This window comes from Lepisosteus platostomus, chromosome 1, assembly GCF_059453375.1.
Source record: "Lepisosteus platostomus isolate fLepPlt1 chromosome 1, fLepPlt1.hap1, whole genome shotgun sequence".
NCBI classification, from domain to species: Eukaryota; Metazoa; Chordata; class Actinopteri; order Semionotiformes; family Lepisosteidae; genus Lepisosteus; species Lepisosteus platostomus.
In genome coordinates this window covers 14,837,010-14,854,409 of record NC_142611.1, presented here as the reverse complement: position 1 = coordinate 14,854,409, position 17,400 = coordinate 14,837,010, and the positions used below count along the sequence as shown (strand labels likewise).

Below are 17,400 nucleotides of genomic sequence, written 5' to 3'. Positions count from 1 at the left end.
GATAATAACTCAAATGACAGAAACACTGCATGTCTGGGAATGCAACACTCATATCATGTGAAGACCAAGTGTTTAAACCTAAAATAACTCTTAACAGTTAATTTCTTAATGCAGTATTGAACTTTAAATCCTAAAGTGCTTTCCATGGAGGAGGAAACCCATATAATTAATCCCTGACAACTCCCACGTGGGTGACATGCAGTAGCCATCATGTGACATCATTCCCTCTATCTATATGGTTAGGTGGATAAGTTCCAACCATAGAAATTGCTTCACTGGTTGAAACAGTGGGAAAATTTAGGTACAGTAGGCCAGATTGTGCCAGTCAAGGTGGAATTTAGCCAGTGTAACAAGGATAACACCCCTATTCTTTTTAACAGTGCCTTGGGATCGTTAATAACCAGGTAGTCAGGACATCAGTTTGTCTTATTCAAAGGACAACACTTGCAGCTTCACGGTGTCCCCATTAAGATTGTTTTTGATGAATGTGAGATTCATCACATACACAGAAACCTCAGTTAAACACTCAATATGTTTTCAATATTGTTTCCAAAAACATTGTCAGAGGTATAGAATGTGGAATACTGTCCGTGTGACTTTGCTTCCATGTATGGGATGTGCAAGCATGCAAAATTGGTTTAGCATTCTTGATTGGCACTACTGGTATTTTAATTTTATTTATTAATTTTAAGATACTTTATATAAATCCATAAGCTTAAGAAGCATGAAATGCATTTATTTTGCATTCTTGAACTTAAATTGATATTCCATCTGTTTTAAAATTTGGTCATTTCATTTTCAGAAGCATTATCATGGCTTAAATCTTAAATGTCTTAATATTGCAGCCATTTAATTAATGTAGAAACCTTTTGTTTTCTTTTAATGCACAGAGTCATGCAACACTGCACCCCTACCAATGATATTCCATGTTGTTGAGTTACAAATCATTTATACTTATTTTTTACAGTGAATATTTTTTATCTAAACTTGAAAACTCAGACAGAACACTTCACAAAGATGAAAAGAAATCAGAACAACTACAGATTTTCACTGCAGAGATACTAATCTTTTTATACAAATGTCCTCTATGTTTCATTTTCTTGTAAAAATAATGTCCTTTATTATTTTATTGCATTTACTTCAGATATCTTTGTGTAACTTTAAATATCAGGAACAGTTTAAACAGTAGCCTGTTTGTTGCTCTTCCCATGTGCCTCAAAGTCCTGTTTTAGAATAATACTGCCATCTTCAGTTGTATTACAGTATTGGAAATGTATTTTTAAGGATGTTTTATTCTAGTTACATCGCCAATATTGGGAGTCACTCTTTCTCTTTCTTCTTAGGAAGATTACATAATGTCTGAGCACCTACTGTATATTAATAAAATTTAGATACTGCTGCAAGTTTAATGTGGACACAAAGGTCAAAGACATTTGCTTGGCTTGCAGTCAGTTATGTTAAAGCTTGCCTCACTGAATCATAAGAATGAACAGGAGAAGATCCAGGAATTGGTTTAGAAACATTCATTGTCACTTGTTATTTACAAGACCAGAACTGAGAGGCAGGTTTTGTTAATAACGAATAATGTCAGGCATGTTCAAATGAATCATGCAGATAACATAGAGTCCAGCACAGCATCCTTAAATTAATTAATGTCTTTGCATGTAAAGGACATAGACCTTAAACTCTTACCTCTATCAGAATTACAGTTAAATGTTACGACATCCTTACACTCAACGCCTCCTAGTGCCATTTGGCGTAGCTAGAAAACAGTAATGTAACAAAAATAATGCAGAGTGTTTTAGATGTATACCTTATTTTTCAGTGCTTTTTGGAATGAAATTCTATCAGGATAGAGTCTAACTAATCTTCACATTGCATTGAATGATAAACATTTGTATCTTGTTGTCCACCCACATCTGTAAATGTTGAGGCTGTGCTTTGTTATTACTGTGTTTCCAACATGAATTTACCTATTCTCAACCCCTCATTGTCATCGATGATTCCTAGTTCCTGACCAGGCTCAGATTAGCACAGTGAGCTACAGGCAGATGATTTAAAGCACAACATTTAAAATTTTTCTGTTTAAAATGCTTTACTCTTTCACAGGTACTGCGGCATGTTCCAATGGGCGGTTTTATTGCACTAATCTTGGTTTCCGTCCCCATTACATCCCTTCATCAAGAGTTAATGATGGAATCTGTGGTAAGGAACTCCCTTTCCTTCTCGATATGTTAGTGGTCATGATTTTGTTTTATAAAACTCTGTTTAAATTTTTGCTCTTATTTGTTTTTGTCTTACAGTATGTTAATGTAGTTCTTTAACATACTGTATGCGTAGGCTGCAAAGGAACAAGTGCTGAAAAGAGAAGAAAAGAAACACAACGTTTCGACTGTGGAGCCTTCTTCGGGTGTGTGCCTTCTTTGTGTTGAGCCTTCTTCCCATACCCGAAGAAGGCTCCACAGCCGAAAAGTTGTTTCTTTTCTTCTCAGCATGGAATAAGCCTTTACTTGTTCCCCTATAGTATGTTATTCGAGCTTTCATATCACTCAAGAAGTTGCACCCGAAAATGTACTTTGCATTGACCTATAAACATAGTCATAATTCTGTTGGAGAAGACATATTGTGGTGCGGCACTGTGGCACAGCAGTTAGCATTGCCTTGCAGAACTGGGGCTACTGGTTCAATTCCAGACCTGGGGTGCTTCTGCTTGAAGTTTACGTGATCTCCCTTTGTTTGCACTGGTTTCCCCTGGGTGCTCTGGTTTCCTCCCACAGTTCCCAAAGTAAAAAAAACATACGGGTAGATTAATTGGCACCTGGGGCTACTGGCCTTAGGTGTGAGTGTCTTTGTGTCTGTGTGTCTTGCCCTGTGATAAACTGGCATCCCATCCAGTTGGTACCCTGCCTTGTGACCATTGTTTTCCGGGACAGGATTCAGCTCCCACACGACCCTGCATTAGAAGAAGTGGTTAAAAAAATGCATATTACTATATTAGTAATACATATTTTTGTTCTTAAAGCTTTATTGGAACAATATAATTCATTGACATAATTAATCACACAGTTATGTGAATAATTGTTCTCTAATTGTCTGTGTGTAATTGTTGCAGACAAACATTGACATTTTATTTAATTTTTAATGTAATGGAAAAGACAAAATAAGTTTGATTATAAATTGAAAACAAGCCAAGATCTAATGTTATAAAAATAAAAGAAAATCTACACAAAGGTCAAAGAATGTTTCTTATACCTTAAAGTGCATTTGTACATTTTCAGTGCTTCTAGTTTCCAGGATGAATGGGCTCTATGAAAAAATTAAAAATGCTTCCAAGGCCTTTATAAGATCATAATGAGTATTTTAGAAGTGCAGGCAAAAAACTTTACACTAATCCACACTCCGATTCAACATGGCGCTGGAGAGTGGAGTTGTGTTGCAAGTTGGCATAAGCATTTAATTACACTTGTGAATATGACAAATAAACTGAACTGAATCTGGGAGATTAGGTGAAACACTGGACCTGTAAAAGCAGCAAAATGAATTGTTACTGTAGGTCAGAAAAAATTATAGACAAAATTCAAAATACTTTCTGAATTGTTTGGCAACTGGGAAGTCAATGAATAAGGCCAATATGCAGTAATTCACTATAGTTTCTGTTTTGTTGTTTAATTTTCTATTTGAGTTTCCCTAGTGATGCAATTTTTCTACTTTATTACATTGCATCTTTATCCTTAAAATGAAAAATTGTTATGCTTGAATGTTTTTTTTCCAAATAAGGAGTCCAGGTTTGATTTACATCATATTCTAAGGATTAAGAAATCATCAAAGTCAAAAAGATTATCTGTCAAATTGTTATTGTCCGAATGAGATTAGACAGAGCTGCTAAATAAAATGTATGTATTATAACTTTTAAGTCTTCTTAAGTGTTTTACTAGAACCACAATCTACCCTAGTATTAAACACAGTATAAAACAAGTCTTTCCCAGATACATTCTTTACTTTTTCAGCATTTACAGGGGTATTAATCAATTTTTATTTAGCTGTACAATACAAAGTATTGGGAAAACTAATCAGCCAAGTTGTTGATGAAGTACTGTTGCAGGGGTAGTTATACTGCAGTTTGTAGGTTTAAATTTTGGTCAGGATATGGCCTTGGTACCCTTGTTCCAGGTACAGTACTTCACTCAGATTGCTGCAGTAAACATGCAGTTAATGTTAGCAAAAACAAAATAAAATAAAAAAAACTGAAATATGTTGTTTACTTAGGAATTCAGACCTGTGAACTTGGAGGAAGCATCAGCAGCAGAAATTACAGCTGAAAGCCTGTATGCAATTGATAAAATGAATTCGTTTTACAAATGAATTAGAATTTACAATAATTCTCTTTGCGAAACAATTTCTTCCCAGATGAATTCGGTACATTAGCTAGAGTGGCAAAAAAAAAAAGATTGTCTTGAGATAATTTATTTTAAATTGAAAAAATTGCTTTACTAAAACGCAAAAATGATATAATGGATGCCCCAAACACTTATTTATTCATATGTTCTTAAACATTAAAGATGTCATTGTTGTATGTTTTAACAAACTCAACAATTGGGTTTATAGTTTTTTTTAAAGAAACATCCTGAAATGGCTAGTAAACCTTAATTTCTAACAGAACCTGTTCTCTTTATTTCAGGATATTAATATGAAACTATCTCAAAACACATTTTTCTTTAAAGCCACATCTCATACCAAATCTTTTTTCTTAGGTTGGCATCCTTTCAGATCAGCATGCAATAATGATTGCAATCAGACTGACAGCTTTCATAACACTCTGTCACAGATTCATATAGACCTATCTAGTAGTCAGTAGGAATTGCTTTTGACAGCTCTTTGCAGGTTTGCATTCTTTTCTGGCTGCTGTCTTCGAAACAGAACCCCTTAGAGCTACTGCAGTTTGTCTCAATGTATCCATCATTCCCGATAACTTTCATGGATTTCAGCAAAGCTAACAATGAAGATTTTTTTCTATAACTAAAATCATTTTTTAAATTAATAACTTGAGAATTAAATTTTTCCTGTCTATAATTTTTCAGGAACATGAATCAGGTTTTACCTTTTCACCAGAATTTCGAAATGGCACCTTTTTATGAATTTAATTCTGCCTTTCATGTTAAAGTTGAAGTCAGCTTCCAGTGACAGTTGTTTTGCCCTTATTATAGCACATAAGTGTGACATAAATAACTTTGTCCTATATGTATTACTTTCAAGATTCAGTTCTAAGGATTGTGGTGGCTTTTTAAGAGCATGCATTTGGTCAGAATGTTGTTATATCCAGAGTCATAATTCATGCAAACTGCATGGGCTTTAGACATAACTATAACACTTAAAGGTGTAAATTTGAATATTTATGTTTTTTGTAGTAATATCCATTTGTTCTGTTTTTTGCCCTTGTTCTTTTTGCCTCTGTGTGATTTAATCATTGATAGAGGCTGTTAATACACTAGATTTTTGTTTTCTTGCTTTTCTTAATGACAGATTGCTGTGATGCCTCTGATGAATATAACAGCCAAACACATTGCCCCAGTACATGCAGGTCAGTGATAATAAGTGGCTGTGAACATACTTATCTTGGCACTATGTAACTACAGTATCAACAAAACAGCTTCCAGAGGAAAAGCAAATTATAGTCATGCATTCTGCTCTTTGAAGATTTGATTATTAGCTGGATGCATTTTCTAAAGATTTTTCTGTTTACAAATTGCTAACAAATAGTTTAAATAACTTGATATACGTTATCTAGGAGAGAAACTAAACAAAGGCTATTAATGAGCTCAAATTGGAGGTAATGTAAGACTTTTGACAGTTGTCTAGTTATTTTTTAGAGTGCAGAGTACTTGTATACTGTATATCAAGTAACGTGGTTACTTCTTCTCTTGGAGAACCATAGTCTAATCAGTTTTATTGATCACTCTCGAATCATCATTTTGTAACCACTTGGAGCAATTTGGTTTTTAGCACTTATATATTAGTTTTATTAATTTAAGTACTTAAGACCTTTCAGACAGGTGTTGGTTATCTTTTAGACCACAGCGGCCATTCCTAATGTTCAGTAGATGAACCAGTGAACTTACTAAATTGGTCCACTTATGGTATATATGAATATATTTTATCACATATATCTAAAAGTGCCTGTTATAGGGGGAAAAGTTTTGTCCTTTACTTTTATGACCCATGCAGTGTGCAATGATCAATGTTTTTAGAGATACAGTATGCATGTGAGGTCAAATTCATTAGGATTCCAGAACTGCAGAGTAAATGTTTTCTATTACTGTATATATTGTGTTACAGAATTATATCAGATTTGAAAACCATTCTGGCTTTAAGTCTGTTTTGGGATTTTCAGAACTTTGCTTGCTCACCAGTTGTAACTACACATTCTACCACAAGAGGGCACTTTTTCACTGTACATGAGAAATACTGTCCATGGCTGTTGTTTATCTCACACAGCCCCCATTTGTAAACACTGCTTCATAAAGATACACATCACCCAAAACCCCATTACTCACTTCATATGCAAGATATTTTTACATTAAAAATGCAATTATATGAAATTGCTCATAAATTGACCATTAATCCTTTACTGGAAAAAATAAGGGAATGGAGATACAATATAAGAAATAGTGAAATTTCTGGCACATATTTATCAAATTTATATCCTATTTATATCCACATTTATATCCTACAAATCTAAATTAATTTCACATTACTCATGGGACTGAGTTATCTGACAGCTAATATATATTCTTCACTTTAGAATCTCTTAAATACTTTAACTCACTAAAATATTTAACCAATTGATATATATATATATATACACCTTAACTTTTTATTGGTTTACTAGCTCAACTGTAATTGACTTTAACCTTTCTTAAATGTTTGGTGCAATTAGTATTTGTCAGTCAGAGAATATGTATTAATTTTAACTTAAAACAATACATAAAATACTAATTAAATTAATTTAAACACCAGCACTGCTTTTGAGTGCAGTGATTAGATTAAAGAAAATGGGATTGCCTGCAAATCTGAAACATTTTGGATTAGACATGTATAATGGTGAAAAATACAACAGTGTCAGTTCAGGAGAGATATTCCTGCTCCAAAGGCAGTACAAATGAAAACAAACATATTACTTCCTGGTATAAGAAGAATGTCATACTTTAAAAATAATCTTATAGTTTGAAGCAGAGAAGATTACATACTGTAGGCCTCATTGGGGGCATTTACAATCCTAAAATAAAACCGGCAAAATTGTTTTTGTCAAAGCCACTCAGTAGGATGTTCTCATCAGCTCAATACAAGGAGCAAGGAATACAAGTGTAATACTCAGAATATTTAAGGGGTCTGGAACAAACACCTTAGTCATGTTCGGATCTTTTAAGACATGATAGTGTGATATTCTTTAATCTTTAAAATACTGAGAAACAAGATTGAATAGTTGGCTTTCTCTTACAGTTCTGAGATAAAGTTTGTGAACCCTTTGGAATTATCTTGATTTCTGCATTAATGGCTCCTAAAATGTGATCTGATCTTCATCTAAGTCATAATAACAAATAAAGACAGTCTTATTTAACAGCAACAACACACACAGCATTTAACATTGTCATATATTTTTTGAACAAATGGTTTAAACAATCAAGGTTTTAACACAAAACAGCATATCCACTAATAACACAGGAATTTAGCTTAATTTCTTAATGCCAGTTGTAGTCCCAAATATTATATAAGGAACGTAGTATACAGTACCTTTGGCATTCAGTTGCATAATATGGGAGTAACTGGTAGTAGTGGAAATTGGTTATAGAAGTGTGATAAATAATATTAAAAAGGAGAAAATATCCTCTATGGAATGTAATTCTGATGTTAAGTATATCTAACTTTTTATAGTACAGTTTTCTTGAAAGGAAGATTCATCTGAAGATTCTAGCACTTAAATCTATATTCAGAGCTCAGTCGAACTTACAGTCGAATCACAACTCTGACTGATGATGCATGTAGAGCATTTCTCACTTTTGCAAGATATAGAGTAGGTTGAGACTGTGCTAAACTAAATTAAAAATAATTCCAGGAGTTTGAGAACAACCAAACCTTGAAATAATGACATACTATAAAAATGAAAAAAAAAATGCTTTTGAAACTGTGATGAATAGTTATCAGGTTAATGTTTTAATGTATAGATGTAAGAATAATAAAAAAAAATCCACATTTCCGATATCCTGCTCTTACAACAGTTAAAAATCAGAATAGTGTAGTCAGCCTTTTGTTTTAACACTTGTACAATGGAGAAATACATCTTGAAAAGGTGTGGAGACATTGTTGGTGTATTGCAAGGCTTAATTAAAAATCACTGATATCTAGACATTGAAGTACTAAAACTCAAATGACGTAAATATAGGCAATACTAATCATTTCTTATTCAGAGTTTGTTTTTCTATTCTATCAGCTACAAAATATGATTATTTGAAGGTAACAAAAGAGTCCATTATGTCAGAAAGTTACTTTATCTCCTGCTTGAATTAAAGTCAGCTTAATCTTTTATATGGCCCCGTTCTCTAATTTAATACTTTTCAGATGTTTTCCTGTACCTTTTACTTCAGAAACAATGTACCTGATTGCTGTCATATGCGTTGACAAGAACTGTTTTCTCCGATAGCTATAAAAATTGCTTACGTTCAGAATCCTCTTCCTTTTCTTAATTTATTTTTTCGATGGCTCGGAGCTGGCTCCTAAATGAAATGCAACCTCCTGTGAGGAGAAAGATTGCCTGCAATTTCATGTACAGAACAGTAATGACAGATTGTATCTTTTAGAAAACTGGGTCAGAGGCAAAGAGCTGAAGTAGAAAATCAGATAAGAAGTGTGAATGAAGGACTACACTTGAAGCAACAGCTAATCAAGGACGGAATTAACATGTGGCACGAGAAACAGGTAGATGATGGCAATCTTTTTTTCCTACTTTTCAACCCTTCTTTTCTATTCTTATTATAGGATGAGCAAGTCATCTTTCTGAATCTGTTTTAATTAAAACAGACTCTTCAAAGAGTAGCTCAAATCAGTTGGACTTTTCCTGCTGTTTTCCTGACTTGTTTCTCTTAAATGTGTTCTGTGTGTGATTGTTCATTGGTATTTCAGATATGGTTTTTGTTTGGCATGGTAGGTAACTCCTAGACATAAGACACATAGTCACTTTTTTTCAAAGTGCTAGGGAGTTTCTGGAAATCACATTAAGTTGGTATCATAATGAAAAAAAGTAAGGATCTCGTAAGGATACTAATTCTTAATAGTGATAGGCTACTTTATCGTATTCCCTCTTATACTGGTTAAATCTGTTTTCAGAGCATTTTATATGGGAATACTTATAAACCATGTAGAAAATGGCAAACAAATACAGCAATTTAGTTAACCCTTCTCTGAAAATCTGTCTCGAGGGAAGGTAATCCATATAAACACACAAAACATCTTTACCAATAATGTCATATTCACTCCTTTTTTTCTATTGTTTGTGTGAGGATTGAAATAGCAGATTTTTCTGTGCTGGAGATCTGTTATTTTCTATTCCAAGGTCTCGTGTTTGGTATAGTTTTTAGGGATGTTAAAATTTTCTAGAGTTGCTAAAGCAGCATCTGCTAGTGTTATTTTATCTGAGGACACAGTTTAGAGTACATGACTGTAGTAATTTACAGGGCAAGTTTTTATCCACTGTGTTACTGAAACAAAAAAATGGAGTTCTGATGACTTCCTGTAACATTGTTTTCTGGGAAATCCATCCATTCAGGGTCATGGAGGAGCTGGAGCCCATCTCAACAAGCAAGGGTGTAAAACAGGGTACACCCTTGATGGGATGCCACTGGGAGACACACAGACTCACACCTACCAGTTTTCCCAGAATTTTCCCAGAAAAAGAGAATGGGACTAAATCAGTCATTTCCTCAGGAATCCTACCAACACAGGGCAGACGTGAACAGTTACAAATCTTAATTTGTCTACACAACACATGGATAACGACATGGTGTCTAGAAGAAGGCTTCTGCTTTCTGGGCCACAGGAAGTATCCTATGAATAAAGGCCATCAATGAAAACATGATGAGTTACACAATGGGCACCAGCTTTCTTGGGCAAGAATCCATAAATAAATACAGAAAATTAAACTAGAATGAAAGGAGAGAGAAACCAAAGAAAATAAAAAACGTTACATGGAGAGCAAACACCATGGAAGAACCAAAGGGGAAAAAAAATAATGATCAGATAATTAAGTTTTTATACCTACAGTAAATGCTTGGCGAATCAGAAACAGATTAGATGAGATAGAAGCTACCGCATTAGCAGGTAATTATGACGTTACTGGAATCACAGAAATAATGATGGAGAAGAATGTAATATAAGTGGAAGCGGTCTGTTCTGGAAAGAAAGAAAAGAGTGAAGTGGGGGAAGTGTAGAATTATACAAAGGCTATCATAAGTATACTTTTTCATATTTACTGTTACGATGTAGACTCAAAATGTGTTTATTTGGGTAAAAAACTCTTTAACGTCAAATTGAAAACTAAATTCTACAGAACCTCCTAAATTAATTCTAAATATAAAACACAAATTAATTGATTGCTTAAGTTTTCACCCCCATTTCTAAGATACCTATATAGGCCCTGGTACAATGAATTGTCCTTAGAAGGCATATATTTTGTTGAATGGAGTCCACTTGTGTGAAATTAGAATGTTTCACACAAGTTCAGGATAAATACACCTACTGTACAGTATCTCTGTGGGGTCCCACAGAGCTGATTAGTACAGCTGCCAACACAAATTACATCATGAAGACAAAGGAACCTCAGTATAGTATGGTAAGACATATGACATTACATGTATTATTATACACAATACACAACAAGGTATGCATCCAAATGCTTCCTATATAGTATTTGTATGCTTTCATATGAAATGGAGGCACTGTCTGTCTTATTGAAATATATCTTAAAAAAAGAAAAATACAGAGAAACTGTTACCTCTCATAAAAACTAAAATTGATCAAAGTGTGAAAAAGGACATATTTTGCTAGACTTTCTCTGGGTAGTCCTCAGTGCACATTTAGGAATTCATAATTATTTTATGCCATCAGTCTGTTTCTTGAATTCTGCTTCTGCTTCAATATTTTCTATATTTTGTTTCTATATTTTATTTTATATTTTTATATTCAGTATTCTGATTATGTTTTATTCTGTGAAAAGCTATACATAATGGTATGTTGATCATACCATGACAGCTGTCAATCAATTCGTTAGTCCTGGTTTCAGTTTGACACTGGACTCTTTCTGTGTGAAGGTTATTCATCCATGTTGTCTTCATTTGGTTTGTCTGGGTACTCTGGTTACCTCCCACCTCCCCAAACCATGATAACTGGATCAACAGCTGCCTCTAAATTCCCCTCTGCATGTATGTATGAGTGTTCCTTGTACTTTACAGATAGAATAAAGAAAATACACAGATGTTAGAAGTTAAAGAAATTATTTGATATCATGCCTCTATATCTTTTCTCATCTCTCAATAAGAAAAGTTGAAGCTGTCAATATGCTGATTTAGGTATACATTTAATATTTAAAAATTTTAATTGTATAATAAAATATACATACAGTATGTAGTACTTCTCCTAATGACACAGAGGTTATGGATTTCTAATCACAGTTTGATTCTCTCTTGCAAAGTGTCAAGCTTTAGAGCAAAACACTTTTAGGAGGTTAGAGTTGAAATGAAGAAGAGAAATTACAAAATGAGACTAATCTGCAGTTAAAATGTTTCTATAGAAACTGTTTTTATGCCACTATGTGGCACTGTGTAAATGACAAAATCCTTTTTTCCTCACACATTAAAGTAAGCATGACTATCATATAATAGGTACAATTAATCATTTTTACCACTGAATACATAAACATAGAATATATCAGATAGTGTGTCCCAGAAAGGTAGTCATCCTTTGCAAAACTACATTTTTACAGATTCTCTCATTACATTATCAAAATGGGTTTCTGAGAGGTGAATTTATATATGCTGTTTTGTTGAGGTGTATGGCAGTAACACGGCTTGACACCATGTGTTTCAATTGGCTGTCATTACAGTATCCTATGTTTATTTGCCTCTTAGACCATAACTGCTATTCCCCCTGCCTGTTCTAAGAATGAGCTAAAAAGTGGTTTCCACTACTGAAAGCCAGCAATCTAAAGTATGTTTTCATCAAAGCATGGCAATTGTATTGTTACCTACAGTAGACTTTTATTGAAGAAACACAACTAAAGTACCATTTACTTTCAGAATGCTACTGCAGATTCTGCTGTTGGGTCACATAGCATATTATCTTTTAAAAAAAGGTTAACTTTTTCGTGAATGTTGACTTGATATGGCTGTGGAATTGTCAAAAATACTAATGCTAGGAATCAGCACTGCATTTCTCTTTGAATAAATTATCAGTTCTTAATGGTCTGGAGGAAATAGTAAATGCTACATGTAACTCTGTTATAAAGAAAATATGTGTTTAATGTGAGATGTATTATGGAACACTAAATCACGATACCTTACAACCATTTATAGACAGATGTGTATTTGGAATAACCTTTATAAATACAAAATATTCAAAAAATCAATTTTGACAGTCCATTGCAGTATCAGAGCTTTATCGTTTTCCTGTCAGTGAATTTCAGACGCCTATTGTGTGAGAGTTTACCTGGAAGGAGTATAAAACGAGCTAATCTATTATCTCTTATAAACGTCTTATAGAAAGCCTGGAGTTTTACAGGGAAGATGCTGTATATCTTTGTGTCTCCCATCATTCCTCGTCAGCCTCAGGATAGCTATGATTGGCTAAATAAAAAATGTTGTTGTTGCAGCTTTTTTTTGTGAACTTGAAACAGAAATCGTGTACATTAAGGCTTTTGAATTAAAAATCTGTACTAAAAGCTCTGTATTTAGCATACTTATTTACATGTAGAGATTGTGAGGTTACATTGATGAGAAAAAGCAGTTGGCACGTGTGTTCATTCTATAGATAATTGCAGTGCAGTTGTTCTTGTTGATTCTCAATAAACATATTGAACACAATTTTTATGTCATGTGTTTTATAATTTACTTAACGTTTTACATGTTACAGACAGGAGCCAATGTTTACACAGACAACAATAACAGCAGATAACCTCACCAACACTGGGCTAATTTGAATCCTCTTATAGGCAATTTACGGAATTGAATGCATGTCATTTCACAGAACCAACTCAACGATTTAAGAAGGGTGTCTGAGAACCTTCACAGAAAGCTTGAGGAAGAAAAGAAGGCCAAACTGGAAGCAGAGGCACATAAAGATGATGTGATGGGATACCAAAAACTAGATGGCTATGGTGAGTGATCTTTTAAATTCAGTGTTAAGGACTGATAGGAACTGTTGAGAAACCCTACTGTATTTCCCCCCAATATTACAGAGAGGGCAAAGAGATAACTATGTAAAGAAGCCAATAGCATTGTTTACTTTTTTCTTTTGTCTCACCAAATTTTTCGTAGGCAGTACTGTTGCTAAATATTTATCCTACAGAATCACAGCTATTTTCAGTGTTTATTATTTATTCATTATTACTTTATATTAAATTATAATTACCAATTATTAGCAGTGAATATGTCATAATTATTAGAGTACTATGAATTGGCACCTGCATTTTGTATACTATACTTTATTTTAAATTAGAAAAACTGTCACTAGTTTTAATTGTAAATCATTGCTTTTATTATTAACAACATTCGTTTTAATATTACTACTGCTACTGATAGATTGGGTGGTTGAATACATACATAATATAATGAAGAATACACAGACCCAAACACACCATTCAGATGCAGAATTGTTTTCCGTTAATAATCTTTCTAATAAATAGTTTTGGATTTCTCTGAGGGAATTCACTATGAATAATCATTTTATGCAATTTGTTGTAGATAGTGGCATACAGATTGTCACACTTTCTTGTACGCAGGAAGGAAAGGAAAAGGTCGATAATATATAATATTGATAAAGAAATCTGTAAGCCTGGAAATTGTGCAGCACAACGTACAGTATCTGTCAGAATTTGCTTTAAAAAATGTATAATCCTACAGTATGCTGTACCATTCATACCTTTGCCATAAGGGGAATGACAGAGTGTGTTCTTCAATGGTATTATTCATCCTAAAACCTGTAACACACTCATTTTCCAAGTCTCTCACAGAAAGAAATTTAAAAATCCTTTTGGAGATGTACTGCATCTCTAGAATTTCTCAAGACTTAATTTTCTGTAAAATAGATTTAAATGCTTCCATAGTTTCATTAATTACTGTAAATGGCATAGATACTTGATGCTATATTTTTCATGCTGAGTAACTTTTGCAGTGCTTTCTCTTGACAATTGGAGTGATAACTGTCTTTGAAAGATCTCTAATAAAAAAAAAAACTATAATGTTTATTCAAAGATACTGAGTAACATCTGGTTGATTGTGCCTTGCGCTTTGGGAATATAAGGCAAGCTTCCACATTTTTCCAGTCATAAACTGATAAAGAAAGCAATAACAATTAATGGCCTAAATTACCATACCACATGTATTGCACTAACTGATTTATTCTGCTCCTTAGCTATATAATCTTCTATATCATTCAATAGGAACAGTCAGTGGCATTCTGTGTCGATTTGTTCTCTTAAAGTGGAAGAATTGCTGTCTTACATTTTAAACCTTATTTAGTCATACCAGCCACTGCTTTAAACAAATTTAAATATTAGAAAGAAACCACTTTAAACAGATGAGAACTAAAGTTCATGAATGTTTTTTTGGTGACTTTCATTAACCTACTAGCTTACACGAATAAAGTGCTTTTAGATTTTATTAGCCTTTGCTAATAAAATACAAGCTTGCGTCTTCAGAAAAACCTTTTCACTGTACTATCGATATAATTCCTGGATAGGGGCCTAAATCCTTACCGGACAAAGTATTCAGAACCTGTGCTGAATAATATGTTTGGAAATTACAAAAGCTTTAGCAAAATGTAAAATTTATACCACAAGATTGTGAAATTTTTGGAACCGAATCCTATGACATTCTGCAGCAAGACTGTCTTCAGAGGAAATGAGGGTAATGGTGTGTGGAATTGGACTTGCATGGTCTATTGGTAGAACTAGTTTTTAATAGGACTGAAATCCAGAGATTGTTCTAGCCAGGGAAGGTGATGCAAGCCTTTCTGTTATTTCTCAAGCAATTTTACTCGTCGCTAATTGTTTCTAGGCCAGTGAATGTGTACGAATGAATGTGAAGAAAAGACCCCTTACTGTCCCAGGTTAGGAACAGTTTTGGCTTCAGTGTAGCGCTTTACATACTGCATTAATATACTGTAGGATAAGTGTTAATACCTCTTTTGGACCAATTATTTTTACATTCAAATCAATATTTTACATCCCCTAAAACTATTATGTATTGGTGATTCTTACAGTAAATACACTGAGCCTAATATTGTGACCCTTAACCCAGAAAGGGGAATAAAGATAAATACAGTAGGTCTTCCACCAAAAAATGCTAAGCCATTGGTGAGCTAAATAGTGCCTACAACAGAGTTTGGAATAATGCAATGTCAGTTGATATCCTTGCAAGTCAGCCACACAGATTACACCTCTGCAACAATCTTTCATGAGTGGCTCAAGCCCTCCCAAACTAGGTTATAACTAATTGGCGATTCAGGTAATTGCAGGGTCACAACATAGTCCAGATTCAAATTTAAGAGTATAAGAAATGTAAACCTGCATATCAACTTCAACAATATAGCTGGGTAGTTTGTTTTCTACCTCCACAAGCCTTTGTGTGAAGAAAAGACCCCTGTTCTCAGTTTTAAATGCACTTCCGTGAAGTTTTCACTGTCGCCCGCTGGTTTGTGTTTCACTGTTCATTTTGAAGAAATAGGTTGACTTTGTCATTGCCCTTGAGGATTTTCAATACATGTATCAAGTCTCCTTGCAATCTTCTCTGTTCCAGATTAAAAATGTTTAGTTCCATTAGCCTGCCAGTGTAGCAAATTCCCTTAAGTCCTAGAATGTTTTTTTTCTGACTGCAGAGTAGAGATATAGTGTCTATTACATGAAGACTACAATTGTACACAATATACTAAGTGAGGGCTTTCTAGCACATTATACTATTTCAGCATACAGTAGCATTCCTTGATGTAAAATCTAGACTTTTAACTATATTTGGTTAAATTTGGTGTTGGTAGTGAACTCTAAGTCTATATGTAATTATTGTTTTCGATACTTGCATGCAAAACCCTGCACTTGTCTACATGAAACAACATCTGCCAGGTGTCTACCCAGTCTTGAATTTTATCCAAATCTTTTTGTTGCTGTTGATTCACTTGCTGCTTGTACAACATTTGCTAATTTTCCTACTTGCTTTTATCTACAAATTTTACTATCAAAAGCATTTTGAAAATCGAAATCAATGTAATTTTATCCTCCATTTGTATCCTTTAGTCTTATTGTTTGTTCAAAGAATGCTAACAAGTTGGTTAGGCAAAATCTATCTTTTCAAAATCCCTATTGACTATTCTCTCTAGTATTTGATTTACATATACTGTACAGGTTGGCATTCCTCTAATTTAGTATTAATAACTGTTTTCATAACCTTACATTTTATAGAACTCAGCATTATTGATCTACGATGACTATTTTTTTCATCCTTCTTATGGATCGGCACTACATTAGCAATTTTGCAGTCAAAAGGTATGACCCCTGTTTTGAGTGATTGTAGGAAAGGGTATGCCAATAGCTTCTGGATAACATTTCTTGTTTCACAAAGTAAAAATGGTGTGTTACTGTTGGGCTTTAAGGATTTGTTAATCTTGAGTCCTTCTTGTAACTGAAACACTTACTGTATGCCTGATGCTATTTAATACAGAACTTTTTCCTTCTGATGCCTGATGTATGTTATTGACTTCTTCCTTAGTGAACCCCTGAGGGAAATACTCATATAGTACTGTACATCAGCCTTTTCTATTTGACTTTACAGATCTTTCCTGTTATTGTACCGGATACTGTATATTTTGATTAATCTTTTACAGTTCATTTGTTGTTATAGCGCTGAAAGTACTTTAATTATTTATTTTAGCCTCCACTGCAATATTACTTTCAATTTCTCTCTTGGCCTTTCTAATATCCTTTTACCTGTGCGTTCAATTCGTTATACTTCTTCTTTTCTTTAACTGGATCCTATTCCAGCAAGCAATGGGTGCAAAGCAGAATATACCTTGGACTGGACACCAGTCCATCACAGGGTACACACAGACACTTACACTTACACCATCATTTACTTGTCCTTTAGTTCT

General features: G+C 33.8%; 1 protein-coding gene across 2 annotated transcripts in view; it reads left to right on the top strand.

Moving 5' to 3' along the window:
- LOC148677756 (glucosidase 2 subunit beta-like) overlaps window positions 1-17,400 on the top strand; it is a 219,366-nt gene that overhangs the window by 1,810 nt on the left and 200,156 nt on the right. For both annotated transcript variants that reach the window (XM_088625442.1, XM_088625431.1), the window contains exons 3-6: window positions 2,110-2,205; window positions 5,521-5,578; window positions 8,853-8,970; window positions 13,288-13,417. In XM_088625442.1, the coding sequence (XP_088481568.1) occupies window positions 2,110-2,205; window positions 5,521-5,578; window positions 8,853-8,970; window positions 13,288-13,417 (402 nt within the window). The remainder of the gene's footprint in view (window positions 1-2,109; window positions 2,206-5,520; window positions 5,579-8,852; window positions 8,971-13,287; window positions 13,418-17,400) is intronic.